General features: G+C 44.4%; 2 protein-coding genes across 10 annotated transcripts in view; both read left to right on the top strand.

Moving 5' to 3' along the window:
• LOC116991000 (collagen alpha-1(I) chain-like) overlaps positions 1-1,054 on the top strand; it is a 196,726-nt gene extending 195,672 nt beyond the window's left edge. For both annotated transcript variants that reach the window (XM_033049254.1, XM_033049253.1), the window contains one exon: positions 303-1,054. In XM_033049254.1, coding sequence (XP_032905145.1) covers positions 303-449 — 147 coding nt within the window. In that variant the 3' untranslated portion in view covers positions 450-1,054. The remainder of the gene's footprint in view (positions 1-302) is intronic.
• A 4,729-nt stretch (positions 1,055-5,783) lies between these two features.
• Positions 5,784-16,778, top strand: part of man1b1 (mannosidase alpha class 1B member 1) — a 46,859-nt gene continuing 35,864 nt past the window's right edge. For 4 of the 8 annotated variants that reach the window (XM_033049182.1, XM_033049180.1, XM_033049177.1 and 1 more), the window contains exons 1-2: positions 5,784-5,868; positions 12,862-13,001. In XM_033049182.1, the coding sequence (XP_032905073.1) occupies positions 12,897-13,001 (105 nt within the window). In that variant the 5' untranslated portion in view covers positions 5,784-5,868; positions 12,862-12,896. Of the gene's footprint in view, positions 5,869-6,765; positions 6,983-8,784; positions 8,835-12,861; positions 13,002-16,778 lie in introns of those variants that run through there. The other 4 variants (XM_033049179.1, XM_033049178.1, XM_033049183.1 and 1 more) reach the window with 4 other exon arrangements.

The raw sequence follows: 16,778 nt of genomic DNA, 5'->3' as shown, positions 1-16,778 counted from the left end.
AACTTTGTTACAAACAACTGCCACATGGAAGATGTACAGTCTTACTGAAATACGTTGTCATTTTAGCATAACAAATCCATAATCAATAGAAAAGGAAATTGAGTATTTTAATACTCTGTAAAAATAAAAATTAATGTAAATGTTTTAACTTATTTCAGCTTGGTTGTCTTGAGATATTTTTCTTGTCTGTATATGATTGCTAAAAGTCCTGATATTTTCAGTTAACATTATTGATCATATGTTCTTAATTATGTTTTATATCATCTATTATCCACAAGAAGCACCATCTTGTTCTGTTTCAGTTGAATGACTCTGGGCCTCACAAAATCGAGTTTGAAGTCACCACTAATGAAGTCGACCTCCTACCACTGAGGGATTTGGCGGTGTTTAACAATGGCGATGATACTCATGAGTTTGGCTTTTCTGTTGGCCAAGTATGTTTTTATTAATTATTCAGCAGAAACCTCGGGGGAAGCCAATGCATCTCAAAATCCCTGGACTACACCAGCCAAATCAGCCAATCTGTGGATTTACAGGTGAACTTGGCATTGCAAGAAAAGCACTTTTTCAAAATAGTAATCGTAATTTTGTAAAGATCACGTTTTCCTTTCAGAGGCCACCATTAACCTTTTGGACTATTATCCTACTGAACAGTCAAATGTTGTTTACATTAATGGTGCAACTTGAAAACATCTGGTGCCAACTTCTGAAGCCTTTGCCACCACTTTACATGTGTTGAACGGTGCTGATTAATGTTCAAAGCTGGATTGCAGTGTGTTTCTGTATTCAATTCTGCACCTAAAATTAATCTTTCAAAATCAGTTCACGGTGCATTAATCTGACAGTTTACAAAATAGTTTTCAGAATTGTTTGTATAAAGGACCTATTCTAATATGTTCACAGCTGTGTAGAAGCATTTCTCTTGCCAATTAGTACTTTACTATTTATACAGGACCCAAACTTTATTATTTCAAATATTAACTATAACTGGAAAAAAGAAACAACGTGCTGGAATAACTCAGCAGGTCTTTACTTTAGAGATACTGTGTGGAAACAGGCCCTTTGGCCCACAGTATCCATGCTGACCAACGATTACCCAGTACACTAACACTATCATACACATTGGGGACAATTTACAGACCCAATTAACCTACAAACCTGCACGTCTTTGGAATGTGGGAGGAAACCGGAGCACCCAGAGGAAACCCACGAAGTCGGTATAGGGAGAATGTACAAACTCCGTACAGCCAGCACCTGCAGTCAGGATCAAACCAGAGTCTCTGCCACTGTAAGGTATCAACCCTAATGCTGCACCACTGTGCCGCCCTTTATAAAAAAAAAAATAAAAAAATAATTCCAGGAAAAGAAATGCTTATTTTTAACCCCAAATGTTCTCCAGAGATGCTGCCTGACCTGCTGAGTTACTCCAGCAGTTTGCGTCTTATTTTTGCAAACCAGCATCTGCAGTTCTTTGTGTTCTTTAAATTTAACTGGTTCTTGACAAAAGTCAGTCATTTCCATGCGTGATCCTGAGCCATCAAACCCATGTCTTTATGAATTGGTTGCAAAACCACACAGACTTCGATATTAGTTTGTGGGTTTGAAGCAATTTTCCAAGTTTGAAGATAAATTACCAAACCTATTCCTGTGATATTGTCACTAATATCAAATGCTTTGATCTTTTCGTTACACATTTTGAGATAATTCATATTTGAACTTAAAAATATGTTTTAATGAAAGAATATTTCATTTCTGCAGCAGATTTTACAGTTGACCTGTAGTGTGAATGAATAATCTGTCAGAAGAGAATGATTTTGTTATTTTTGCCATGGAAAAAAGCTGACTTGCCCCTGTTTTAAAAATCATCCGTATAATCAGTAAAATATTATAAAAACAAACCACATTTGTCATTGTATATCAAAACAGATGGATTACTCATACCTGTACTCAGATGTCTCTGTGGAAGAAAGACAACACTGTGCACAAAGCCTTTTTTGGCTTTACATTTCGTGCACATTGGCAAATTTGTCTTAATTAAAAAGGTTTTATTTTAATCGGTTGTGGTTTAGATACCTACAAATGTTATACTTTGGATCATTTAGTTGTACAGTAAGAACATTTAGAGCTCCCTCTGTAATATTGATTATGTACAGTGTACAGAAGGATTGCTACAGTTAAGATCAGATAGGCCATACCTGGAATTTTACCTGGCAATGAACACCTTTGTATTTTTCAACAATGGTAGAGTGGCTCTTAATTTCTCATTTATTTTGTGTAATGATCCTTGTAATTATACCATGATTCTAAATGAAAGTGATATGCTGGTCATTTTTGCTAATAAAAGTTTGTTTTATGAATAAATGTCCTTTTAAATTTATTTGCTATATGATATAATTGTATTTCTCTAACATGGATGTACAAAGTAATTCTGCTGTGGGTGACTTTAATGGAACCAAATTCCATTAAAGATATTTAATTTTCAATTTGGAAAACTTAAATAATTTCTGGTAAAGCTCAGATTTTACATTGAAATACCTCTTCTATATAAAGAAGAAATTTATATTAACAGTACTGAAGAATTGAACAGGAAAAGCTTGAGTATTCGTTTATGTTTGGAGGAATACTGGAGATATGAGTGGAAACCACCTTTTGACTTTGGGGGGTGGGGGGGGAAGCTTGGGTGGAATTGGAATGCGTTAGAATCTGGTCTACATTGTCTGATGGGGTGGATGAGATAGTCCTAATATTTAAGTGACTCTTACATAGGCACATGGGTATTCAGGGAACAGAGTGATATGGATCACGTTCAGGCAGAGATTAACTTGACATATTCAGCACAGACTTTGTGGGGCGAAGGACCTGCTTCTGTGCTGCTGCACTATTCCATTTTTGTGGGTATTTAGATGAGCACTTAAATTGCTACTTTCAGTCTGAAGAAGGATCCCAACTCAAAACGTTACCCATCCTTTTTTCTCCAGAGATGCCGCCTGACACACTGAGGTACTCCAGCACCTTGAGTCTATATTTTGTCAAAGCACAGCTACAGTTCCTTGGATCTACAGGTAGAACACCTGGTTGAGTGGTGCCGCAACAACAACCTCTTGCAGAGCATCCTCAACCAATAAACTAAGGGGAAGTGGGGAGTTCCCCATGTGCCAGGTTAAATTGGTGGATTGGTGCTGAAGAGAGTTATGAGCTTCAAATTCCTGGGTTTAACCTGTCCTGAGCCCAGCACTTAGGTGTAATCAGAGGTACAGTAAATCCTGGTTATAATGGGGGAGGGAGGTTGTTGGAATAATGTCCGTTATTGCTGATAGTCAAATATAACTCAGTAAGTGGGTAAATATTAACTAGTTTACCCAAGCCTGGGTGGGAGGAAACGCAGCACTGGGGGATTAAACTCGGGGGGGGGGGGGACTCACAGGCCGGATAGGCGCAGAGCCCTCTGCCCCACACCAGTAACGGGCTTAGTACTCCACCGCTCAGCAGATCAAGCTGGATGAAGGCAGAGGGCGACCCTGAGTTTCTCTCCGAAATGGCAACTGCTCCATTGCAGAGTTCTTGTTTGTTTTAACTCTAGATTCTCGTATATGTGGTCTCATGTGTCCCCATATCAAATTTGAAAGTTGTCCATTCAACCCGAGCAGTGTTCTCATGACTGTCTCCCCCTGTGCGGCTGCACTGTTACAGGCTGTGGGTTGGTAGTGCACACACACGAGGCCGGGTGGAGTGGGGCAGCAGACACATGGGGCCAAAAACCCGGCAACGTCCCCACAGGGGCGGAGGGCGGCCATGGCCGGACAACGCTGACCCCGGGGGGAGAGTGGGGACTGTCCCAAGGGATGCGCTCCTTCGGCCGCTTACACCTTGATGCTCGGGTTCAGAGAGTCCAATCACCCTCCAGCCCCGGGCATTCGTGGGCCGGGACTTGCCCTCAATCCGCCGGCACGCTGCTCTTTCGCAAGTCAGTGAGCAGCAGTGATTTTGGCGGTTTTCTCTCACGATTACTCCTATGTCCACAATTGTTTACAGCGCAAAAATTGACAATTTTGCCGTTTTTTTAAAACAGGGAAGAACGTACATGTTTCGTGTGTTACTAGTGTATGCCGGAAGCTGCCTTGTACTGCAGAAGGATTGAGCTACTCCGTGTGTCACGCCCTTTGACCTGATGACCTTACGTGCAATCCCCCCCTATAGGGGGTGTTATGTATTTGTGCTGGAATCGGACTCAAAATAAAACTTGGAACACACAAGTATTTAACGTGCTTGTTGTCATGTTATCGCCATCTTGAGTTCCCCCGCACATGCGCACAATCGCGCAAGTCATTCAAATAAACTAATCATATTCTCATACACAACACTCCTCCCCCTTTAACTTGGAGGCAGGTAACACCATTTCATCTTCACTGTATATGATCTTTTACACAAAATCCATACTGTAACACCAAAATTAATAAAATTTATTTTCCTCAACCTGGCTTTTTCAAGTGACTTCTTATCGCCTACTAAATTAACTAACTTCAGTTTACAACTTTGGTGAGAATATTTCTCTTCTCTTATGTATAAATGTAATATAACTCACAATGTGTGATCTTCAGTCCCATGTGTAATATTTAAGAACCACAATTTGTATATAATTGAATAATATACACTGTTCTCCAAGTCGTATTATGAAAGTCATCTTACAATTAGATCATCATGGCACCATATATCAAAACCTATAATATTACCAATGGATCTTCTTTAGATCAACACGTACCCATGTCTAAAGTCACATAATATAAAACAATAGACCTTCCTCAAAAATAAAATGTGTGGTAGAATTTACCAATACCTTTCGGTGTGTATTAAATTATTCCATCAAAAGTTTCAACCTCCAAATATTTAACTACCCTTTACTTCAAAGTTATTTCAACAACACTTCTAACATTTCCTCGGAAGTGGTCATAACATCCCATTAGGACATTTACGCACGTTCAATTAACACGTTTCATCAACACCCTAAATGCATACAGAACTCTATATACACTATACATGTCCTTGATTATGCAAAGAAGACCTGATGTTTAAATCATCATACCCACTATACTTTACCAGGCAGCAATAAGCATGCATAAAGTATGAGCCTGAGTTGCTGCTGCTGCTGCAGCCACCTGTCCCTCCTTCTTCTTGCGTATGGCGTGCACAGCCTAAAGTTGTAGGACAACTTGTTCTATTTGATTGTGAAGGTTGCAATCTCCCACCCCGCTTCCGGGGGAGGGAGAGGGGTGGGGTAAGTGGGAGAGGGGTGGGGTAAGTGGGAGAGGGGTGGGGTAAGTGGGAGAGAAGTGGGGAGGGAGGGGTAGGGGGAAGGGAGCGGAGGGAGAGAGGGAAGGGGGTGGGGTAGAGAGGGAAGTGGGGTGGGGGAGGAGAGGGAGAGGGGTGAGGAGAGGGAGATGGAGAGGGAGGAGAGAGGGGTGGGGGAGGGGAGAGGGGAGAGAGGTGTGGGGGAGAGAGATGTGGGGGAGAGAGATGTGGGGGAGATGGGGAGATGGGGTACCACCTCCAGTTTAAATTCCATTTGGAATATTTTGGAGGACCAAGAACCCGCCACTTGTCCCAATGCCGGGGCACCACACTGACTGGGAGCGCTGTGCATCTTTGGTGCTGTGTGAGTCCACGAGAACGGGATGCAGGTCGCGGGCCCCCGCCCCGTTGCCCGGGTTACCCGCGCGTCCACGCGTCGCGCTGGCCGGGAGCGCGCACCGGACGTCGCGCGGCGCCCCCGATTGGCCCCGCCCACCCCGGACGTGACGCAAAAGGGCAGGGGCCGAGAACCGGAGCCTGGGTTGGCATCTTTGGTTGGCAGCCGCGGGGCGACGGGCTGAGGTACCGGGCAGGGCCGGGAGAGTGGGGCTGAGGTACCGGGCAGGGAGAGTGGGGCTGAGGTACCGGGCAGGGCCGGGCCGGGATAGTGGGGCTGAGGTACTGGTACCGGGTAGGGCCGAGCCGGGCAGGGAGAGTGGGGCTGAGGTACTGGTACCGGGCAGGGCCGGGAGAGTGGGGGGGCTGAGGTACTGGTACCGGGCAGGGCCGGGAGAGAGGGGGGGCTGAGGTACTGGTACCGGGCAGGGCCGAGCCGGGAGAGTGGGGCTGAGGTACTGGTACCGGGCAGGGCAGGGAGAGTGGGGCTGAGGTACTGGTGCAGGGCCGAGCCGGGCCGGGAGAGGGGCTGAGGTACTGGTACCGGGCGAGGGACGACGGGCTGAGGTTCAGACCGCTAGCGCTGGTGTCCGGCGAGCCCGGGGCATGGGCGACCCGGGGGCAGTGGGGTGGGTGATGTACAAACACTGCGGCAGGGGTGGTGTCCTGGGGGGCGGGGGCAACAGGTACTGGGGGGTCTCTGGGTCCCTGGCGCCTGATGTTGGGTAGGGGGGTGCTTGGCCGGGGGCGTGGGCGTCCTGGAGGGAGTGGGGTGCGTTGTCTTGTCGGTGGTGTACAAGGGCAGGGGAGAGAGAGCTCCGTGTCCCTGGCCCCTGATGTTGAATGAGGAAGTCCTGGTGTTGTTCCGGGGGCGTGTCTTGGGTTGGGGAAGTACCCGAGCCGGGGGATGTCTGAGGCTCGGGGGAGTGTCCTGGGGTGGGAGGTCCGGAGAGGGGAGGGGGTTCAGGTGTGGGGAGGAGGAGGAGTTCCTGGTGTTGGGGTGTCAAGGGGTGGAGGGAGTGTGCTGGATATAGGGTTGGATAGGGCTGGGAGTGGGGAAACACCAGAGTGCACCGCCCTATGTTTCTATCAGACTGACAGCCTCTGATTCCAGACCCATTTAATTATTGTCAATGTTAAAAATGCTTTGAATAGTTAAAGTTATGTTATAGTTACAAAATAAATACACATTCATGCTAGTTTCAATGAAATCCCCCATTTTATTTTTAATATATCTATTGTGGTGTACTCTGATCTGAACTTTCCAGTTATTGATAGTTGTGAGAACCAACTTTTAAAGGTGACAATTAACGTTGTACCCAAGCATTGTAGGATGCAGTTTTGAATATATCTGTAATCTTAACTTTATAGTTTAAAAGATATTGGAACCAAGATCAGAACTACAGTAAAATATTATTTATATTTTATTTTTTAGTGTCCTGACTATCTTGATCATTAGTATTACTTTTGTTCAATTTTGCTGGCTCAAAGTGAAATTTATTAATGCAGTGAAATACACCAGAGAAAGATCACTATACATTCATTGTTGGGGGCACAACAAGTTATGATCAGGTGACTGCACTAAAGAGGCTGTTGGGTCACATGGGGGACCAAGTTCATAGATCCGTGAATGTGCAACACAGAAATATACAGTGCCCTCCATAATGTTTGGGACAAAGACCCATCATTTATTTATTTGCATCTGTGCTCCACAATTTGAGATTTGTAATAGAAAAAAATCACATGTGGTTAAAGTGCACATTGTCAAGATCAAGAGAGTTTATTGTCATGTGTCCCTGACAATGAAATTCTTGTTTTGCTTTAGCACACCAGAACATAGTAGGCACAAATCCAGAACAGATCAGCGTTACACACATGAATAAATAAACTGATAAAGTGCAAATAAACAGATTATGGGGTATTAATGTTCAGAGTTTTGTCCAAGCCGAGTTTAATAGCCTGATGGCTGTGGGGAAGTAGCTATTCCTGAACCCGGTCGTTGCAGTCTTCAGGCTCCTGTACCTTCTACCTGAAGGTAGTGGGAAGATGAGTATGGCCCGGATGGTGTGGGTCCTTGATGATGCTGCCAGCCTTTTTGAGGCAGCGACTGTGATAGATCCCCTTGATGGACGGGAGATCAGAGCCGATGATGGACTGGGCAGTGTTTACTACTTTTTGTAGTCTTTTCTGCTCCAGGGCGCTCAAGTTTCCGAACCAAGCCACGATGCAACCAGTCAGCATGCTCTCTACTGTGCACTTGTAGAAGTTAGAGAGAGTCCTCCTTGACAAACTGACTCTCCGTAATCTTCTCAGGAAGTAGAGGCGGTGATGTGCTTTCTTTATGATTGCAAGTCAAGTCAAGTTTATTCGTCACATACACATTATAGATGTGCAGTGAAATGAAAAGTGGCAATGCTTGCGAATTGTGCAAAAAAAAAACCCCAAACAAACTGCAAATAGAATGGAACAGAATCACATATTCACATATTACATATTTGTGGGATGGAAGGAAAAGGAAGGATCAGTGTTCTCGGACCAGGAAAGAACTTCAGAGATATGCACGTCCAGGAATTTGAAGCTCTTGACCCTCTCCACCATCAACCCGATGATATAAACGGGACTGTGGGTCCCCATCCTCCCCCTTCCAAAGTCCACAATCAGTGCCTTGGTTTTGCTGGTGTTGAGGGCCAGGTTTATTGTGCTGGCACCATTTGGTCAGTCGGTCGATCTCACTTCTGTACTCTGACTCGTCTCCATCAGTGATACGTCCCACAACAGTGGTATCGTCGGCGAACTTGATGATGGAGTTCGCACTATGACCGGCTACGCAGTCATGAGTATAGAGTGAGTACAGCAGGGGGCTAAGCACGCAGCCTTGAGGTGCTCCCGTGCTGATTGTTATCAAGGCTGACACATTTCCACCAATACGAACTGAATGGTCTGTGAATGGGGAAGTCGAGGATCCAATTGCAGAGGAATGTGCAGAGACCCAGTTCTGCGAGTTTGGTAACCTGCTTGGAGGGGATGATTGTATTAAATGCTGAGCTGTAATCAATGAATAACAGCCTGACATATGAGTTTTTGTTGTCCAAGTGGTCCAGGGCGGTGTAGAGAGCCAGCGAGATCGCATCCACCGTTGATTTGTTGTGGCGGTAAGCGAACTGCAGAGGGTCCAGGTTTTTGTTGAGGTAGGAGTTGATTTGCGCCATGATCAACCTCTCAAAGCACTTCATCACCACAGACGTTAGTGCCACAGGCCGATAGTCATTGAGGCACGTCACCTTGCTCTTCTTGGGCACCTGTATAATTGATGCCCTTTTAAAGCGGGTGGGAAACTCAGACCTCAGAAGTGAGAGGTTGAAAATGTCCGTAAAATCTCCAGCCAGTTGGTCCGCACAGGTTTTTAGAACACAACCGGGTATACCATCAGGGCCAGTTGCTTTTCGAGGGTTCACCCCTCTGAAGGATTTTCTGACGTCGGCCTCTGTGACTGATTGAAATACCATCACAGCGAATGGGGGCTCGAGAAGGCACATCAGTGTTCTCCCTATCAAAGTGTGTGTAAAACGCATTGAGCTCATCAGGGAGTGATGTTTCGCCGACATTCGAGCTGCCTCCTGATCTCGCCTTGTAGGAGGTGTTTGCATTCAAGCCCCGCCACAGCTGCATTGTCAGATTTTATTAAAGGGTGTTTTTATATACTTTGGTTTCACCATGTAGAAATTACAGCTGTGTTTATACATAGTCCCCCCATTTCAGGGCACAATAATGTTTGGGACAAAGCAATGTCATGTACATTGAAGTAGCCATGTTTAGCATTTTGTTGCATATCGTTTGCATACAATGACTGCTTGAAGTCTGAGATTCATGGACATCACCAGTTACTGCGTGTCTTCTCTGGTGATGCTCTGCCAGGCCTGTTTTGCAGCCATCTTTAGCACGCTTGTTTTGGGGGCTAGTTCCCTTCATTTTTCTCTTCAGCATATAAAAGGCATGCTCAATTGGGTTCAGATCAGGTGATTGACTTGACCACTCAAGAATTTACCATTGTTTAAGCTTTGAAAAACTCCGTTGATGCTTTAGCAGTATGTTTGGGATCATTGTCTTGCCGTAGAATGAACTGCCCGCCAATGAGTTTTGAGGCATTTGGTTGAACTTGAGCAGACAGTAAGTGTTTATACACTTCAGAATTAATTATGCTACTACCATCATCATGTTGTATCATCAATGAAGATAAGTGAGCCAGTACCTTCAGCAGCCATACATGCCCAGGCCATAACACCCCCACCACTGTGTTTCACAGATGAGGTGATATGCTTTGGATCTTTGGCAGTTCCTTCTCTCCTCCATACTTTGCTCTTGCCATCACTCTGATATGTTAATCTTTGTCTCATCTGCCCACAAGACCTTTTTCCAGAACTGTGGTTGCTCTTTTCAGTACTTCTTGGCAAACTGTAACCTGGACATCCTATTTTTGCGACTAACCAGTGGTTTGCATCTTGCAGTGTAGCCTCTATGTCTTTTGCGGACAGTGGTCATTGACCTGACTCCTGAAGAGTGTTTCTGATCTGTTGGACATGTGTTTGGGGATTTTCTTTATTATAGAGAGAATTCTTCTGTCATCCGCTGTGGTCTTCCTTGTCCTGCCAGTCCCTTTGCGATTAGTAAGCTCACCTGTGCTCTCTTTCTTCTTAATTATGTTCCAAACAGTTACTTTTGGCAAGCCTAAGATATGGCTGATGTCTCTAACAGTTTTATTCTTGTTTCTCAGTCTCATAATGGCTTCTAATCTATCATAGGCACAACTTTGGTCCTCATGTTGATAAACAGCAATAAAAGTTTCCAAAGGTGATGGAAAGACTGGAGGAAAGTCTAGGTGCTGAGAGCTCTCTTATACCTGCATTAAGGAGGCAATTAAACACACCTGAGCAATTACAAACACCTGTGAAGCCATATGTCCCAAACATTATAGTGCCCTGAAATGGGGGGATTATGTATAAATCACCTGTAATTTCTACATGGTGAAACCAAAATGTATTAAAATGGCCTTTAATAAAATCTGATAATGTGCACTTTAACCACATGTGATTTTTTTTCTATTACAAATCTCAAATTGTGGAGTACAGAGGCAAATAAATAAATGATGGGTCTTTGTCCCAAACATTATGGAGGGCACTGTATGAAAGGATATGATATACATGACTTCATAAGTCCGTGCACGGAACATAGTTGTGATGTTGTGTTGTAACTTTATATAACACTGGTGAGCAGTGGTGAGAATTGTGAGCAGTTCGCCATATTAAAGCTGTTCGCAATATTATAGGTAGGATGTGATTGTGCTGCAGAGAGTATGTGAGGTTTCACCAGGATGTTTCCTGTATTGGAGAAATTTAGTTATGTGGAAAAATTGGATTGTTTTCCCTGGAAAGAAAGAGGCCTGATGGAAACAATCAGATTATGAGAGGCGTAGAGTAGATAGTTAAAATCTTGAGGCAGGTTCTCAAAAAAAAAGGTATTGTTTAAAGTAGGTAATAGGGAATTTTAAGGGGATCTTAGGATTTATTTACAGTGATAACTGCAACTTACTGCCTGAGAAACAGGTTGAATGGGATATAATTACTGGGTGACATTTAGACAGACACTTAAGTATGCAAGGCACAGACGATATCAAAGGTTTCAAAGGTTTGTTATTGTCTCATGTACCAATTAAGGTACAGTGATATGCAAATTACCATACAGCCATACGGAAAAAAAGCAAAAAGACACAACTACATAAAAGTTAACATAAACATCCATCACAGTGGATTCCCCACATTCCTCACTGTGATGAAAGGCAAAAAAGTCCAATCTTCTTCCTCTGTATTCTCCCACAGTCGGGGCAGTCAAACCATCCATCGGGGCGATCGAAGCTCCCACAGCCGGCGGTCAAAGCCCCCGCGTCGGGGCGATCGTAGCTCCTGCGGTTTGGATTTATCGAAATCGGTCTATGACCAGAGACCACGGGCTCTGTGATGTTAAGTCCGCAAACACCCACGGCTGGAGCTCGAGGTTGATCCCTGGCAAAGGGATCGCGGGCTCTGCGATGGTGTCCCATAGGCTCCCTGTGGTGGAGCTCCCAATGGTCGGTCTCCAGCAAAGGCCGGCAACTTCCTCGATGTTAGGCCGCAGTGCGGACAGAGATACGATACGGAAAAAATTTGCATCTCCGTTGAGGTTAAAGATTAGAAAATGTTTCCCCCCAGCCTCCAACATAAAATAAGCTAAAGAACACTAAAATCATACATTTAACACATACTATTAAAACACAAAGAAGGAAGGGACAGACTGCCATTGCTGGCGATATGAACCTAATGCAAGCAAATGTGACTCATGCAGTTGTGCAAAATGGCTGTCATGGATATGGTGGGCTGAAGGGCCTTAATTCCGTGCTGTAAACCTCTATAACTTTCTGTCATTAGCTTATTTTCAATTAAAAAAAAATGCTGCACAGTTCTCTATTTACCAGATAAACTTTCTAGCTAATTTAAATTTCCCTTATCACTAATGTGCTCTCGTAGGTTTTATTAACTTCCTCTGTTCTACTTGTGAGGTAGTATTTAGGAAACCTTTTCTAACCATTACACTGGCTTTGCAGTGAAAATATGTCTTCCATGGACTGAGTGCTCTTTCCCCATTTTAAGTCCAACTTTTATGAGACAAGTTGTGTGTGCATATTGTTGCTCTCACTGGTGGCGTATCAATCTACACATGTTACGTATTTACACTCGGCAATGAGTCACAATAACTATCTTAAATATATGATGAATAGTTTTGTCAATGTGCCTAATGGACAGGATTCCCAACATGAGTTTTGTCAAAACGCATTTATAGGTAAATTTGCACTGATGCATGTATGACTGTTTTTCTGTGCCGTGTTCTTTCTGATGGATGGGTGGATGGATGGAATCAAGCCAAGCTTTTGATGGAAAAATAGTGTAACGGAGATGGTTGGGCTCTGCTTCCATTACAAATCGATCCCTAAACCCATTTTCTTTATCATGCATTGTACAAAGCTTTTGTTACTGGGAACAGATGCTAGCATTAAAGCTAATTTATTTTGCTCTGTGTTGGGCAGGAGCTCTTGTGCCCTGTTTGTAAGACAAGTCTCACATTACTGCTTTACTCGTGCATTGATTGCAGCATACTGGAGAGTCATTCTCCCAGGATTGTGAAGAATGTATTCACCGCAACGGAGGGACTTTATATCAGTGACCCTGGGTAGCCAGGCAGGAAGGAACTATGACAACAGTAAAACCTGGCGAAGACAGTCATTTTGGAGGGTAAGTTCAGTTGCGTCAGGAATATTCCTCGGTGCTTTATCATAACATTAGGTTCAGTGTGACCTTATTGTTTGCCTGGTTACTATCTAAAATGAGATACGTCGCAGAGACTAAGTATGTCTCTCGCTTGGTTATGTTAATATGATTCAATAGTAAGGGAAGTTTGTGCAATAGGTGCATTACATTTTAAACTGGATTTTTGAAAAATCTCCATTACGGTTGCATTTTTGTAAAATTTACGTTTTACCATTTGGAAAGAATATAATTCCATGTCACTGCTACTTGGCATCAATTACTGAAGCTGATGGGTTCATCCTTGGGTAAGATTTATGCTCCCAGTGAGGCAATGGTATTAAAATAGTATAGCAACTTCTATACATGTACTTTGATTTTAAATTGGAGAAATCAGCAAGCAGAAAATATGGTATAGTTAGGTCTCCTTGTCTGGCTTTCAAGCCCTATACTCAATGGTTAAATTGTGTTGACTGTTTCGTGTAAAGCCACGTATGGTGAACAGATTTAATTATTTATCTCAGTAAAAGATCAGAAGTCAAAATCGTTGAGTTGGCTCGAAGTTCTTTTCGTAATGTGAAACTGTTAAGAGATAACATCGAAATGCAAGTCCTTCATCTCACAATAATAAGTGGAGCATTACCTAATGGGTAATGGGACGACAGATGGCACAATGGGCTAAGTGTTCGGCTGGCAACCGGAAGGTAGCCGGTTCGAATCCCGCTTGGAGTGCATACTGTCGTTGTGTCCTTGGGCAAGACACTTCACCCACCTTTGCCTGTGTGTGAATGTGTGTGAGTGATTGGTGGTGGTCGGAGGGGCCGTAGGCGCAGATTGGCAGCCACGCTTCCGTCAGTCTGCCCCAGGGCAGCTGTGGCTACAGAAGTAGCTTACCACCACCGAGTGTGACTGAGGAGTGAATGAATAATGCGATGTAAAGCGCCTTGTGTATTAGAAAGGCGCTATATAAATCCCATCCATTATTATTATTATTAATGCACATGTATAATGCAAGGAAAGCATAATTCTTGTTTTTTTTTTAAATTGCACGTTTAGTTTAGAGATACAATGCTGAAACAGGCTCTTTGGCCCACTGGGTCCACATCGACCCAGTGATCCCCGTACACTAGCAATATCCTACACACTAGGGCCAATTTACCAAAGCCAATTACCATCCAAACCTGTACGTCTTTGGAGTTTGGGAGGAAACGGAGCATCAGGAGAAAACCCACACGGTCACGGGGAGAACGTACAAACTCCGTACAGACAGCACTCATAGTCGGAGTCGAGCCCGGGTCTCTGGCGCTATAAGACAACAACTCTACCGCTGTGCCACCGTGCCGCCCCTGAACCCACCTGCTTCTAAACATGACTTAAGGAAAGTCTCATCCAAAATCAGTACGTCAACCAGTTTTGTATTCGTTGATCAATCTTCATTTGCAAATGCAGTAACTATACTGTTGCAATAGCCATTTCCTGAGGCAGTCCCTCGAGATCATGGGTGACTTCCACTTCCATTTTGTAGATTCTGAGCTGGTGAATGAGGCCAATATGAAAGCTGCAGACCCTTCAATGGCTGGGGCAGGTTGTGGCCAAGGGGTAAGTAGGCAAGTAGTCGATGCGGTGGTCCGCTTCAGCTGCCTACTCAGTGGCTCTGCTCTAGGTGCATGGCATATATAGATGTCCATACTCACCTTTCAGAGGATCTATTTTCTCCCTAGTTACCCCAATGCCTATACCCGACGTTTGCCTTATTCATTTTACTAACCAGAGCCTCCATATCCTTTGATAGACACAAAATGCTGGTGTAACTCAGTGGGACAGGCAGCATCTCTGGAGAGAAGGAATAGGTGACGTTTCGGGTCGAGACCTTCAGACAGAATGAAGACTGAATTGACCCGAAACATAATAATAATAATAATGGATGGGATTTATATAGCGCCTTTCTAATACTCAAGGCGCTTTACATCGCATTATTCATTCACTCCTCAGTCACACTCGGTGATGATAAGCTACTTCTGTAGCCACAGCTGCCCTGGGGCAGACTGACGGAAGCGTGGCTGCCAATCTGCGCCTACGGCCGCTCCGACCACCACCAATCACTCACACACATTCACACGCAGACAAAGGTGGGTGAAGTGTCTTGCCCAAGGACACAACGACAGTATGCACTCCAAGCGGGATTCGAACCGGCTACCTTCCGGTTGCCAGCCGAACACTTAGCCCATTGTGCCATCTGTCGTCCCACATAGATCAAATTGAAGAAGGGTCTTGACATGGATAGGAAAGGTTTTGAGGGATATGGACCCAAAAGCAAGTAAATGGTATTAACTCTGGAAAGTAGCATGGTTGACATGGATGGGTGATGGTGAACTTGAAATACAACACCGTGGTAAAAAAAAATTGAGAAAAATATTGTGACATTGCCGTATCTTGTTTGGCACCATTCTTTACTAAGAGTAGTTCTTTTCCGGATGCCTTGGTTAATGGCAAATTCAAATGGCCATGTGTTGTGACTTGTGCTACTCCCAGCTCTTATTATTGCTTAGTGAAGATCCTGTCCACTGTGCCTGCCTCTTCCTCGGAGACTTGGAGAGGGCAGTTGAGGAGTTCTCTGGCAGTGACATTCCCTGTGGGTAATTATCACATTTGCTCTCTTTTCTTGAGCTGGGCACCATTTCTTGAATCTCTTGGAATTTCTTTCTCATCCCAGACTGGCGAAGAGGCTATAGAGTAGTGACTGAACTGGATCATTTTAGGATTTTTCCAGTGATACTGCCTGCTCCCGCGTTATTGAGCCAAGGACTAAAGCAGTACCGTAGAGCCTCCTGTTAGGAGATCTACTTCATGGCTCCCCTTCCTGATCAGGACCAGGTCTGATGTGGAATGAGAGGTGGTGAGTCACTGTTACTTAGCTGGGGCTTGGCCACCTTGACTTGTTAGTCAGGAGTAGTGGCAAGGTTGGTCCAGATGGACGTGTGAATGGAGGCCAAGGCACTCTTGTTAAGGACAGAGTCACGGTTGAGGAGGTCTTTCTTTTCCTTCCAGCAGGTATTAACTACTTTGTCCCATTCTTGGTGAGGTGTGATCTTAGTTGCTTGGCTATAGCAGGCTTTTACATTGCTGAACAGCATGACCGAGGCTGCCAGTGTTGCTGCTTTTCCTGCAGTCCCTCCAGCCATCATCCAAGCTTCAGAGCCTGAGTTTTCTTCTGGACCTCTATTTTGGGTGCATGTAGAACTGATTTGGGGGGATAGGTGGAGCATCTAATCCAGGATCTCTGCATTTGTGATGAATTAGCTTTTCAACCTCTGGTTTATTAAAGCAGCCTGGACGGTTCTTGTTGGAGAAGTCGCAGAGTCTTTTCATGAATGCCAATTTTGTTAAACCACAGGGTAACCCTTTATTTGCAGCCCATGTCTGGTGGGAGTTGTCAGGTATTTGAGTCGCTACCTGAGAAAGGCTAGCATTGTGGGATGCTTGTAGTTGACCTTATGGCAGTAGTTCAGAAGAAATGGTTATTTTGTGGGCAGGTTAATGAAGACTGTGGTCAGTCCAGTGGTTGCTGGTGTCTCACGATGAAAGCAATGTCCATGTGAAAACACCTGAGTTTTACCAAGCACATGTCATTGTTGGGATTGTCCAGGTGAGTCCTGATATTCCAAGTGCTGAACACGATACGGCAGAGAGGAAGTTGCCTCTGTTAACCATGGGAGTCATTGTTACATGGCAGCTATTACATGGGCTGCACAAGCAGCATCTTGA

The sequence above is a fragment of the Amblyraja radiata genome, chromosome 32, assembly GCF_010909765.2.
Source record: "Amblyraja radiata isolate CabotCenter1 chromosome 32, sAmbRad1.1.pri, whole genome shotgun sequence".
Lineage (NCBI taxonomy): Eukaryota > Metazoa > Chordata > Chondrichthyes > Rajiformes > Rajidae > Amblyraja > Amblyraja radiata.
This window is presented reverse-complemented; position numbering and strand designations above follow the sequence as displayed.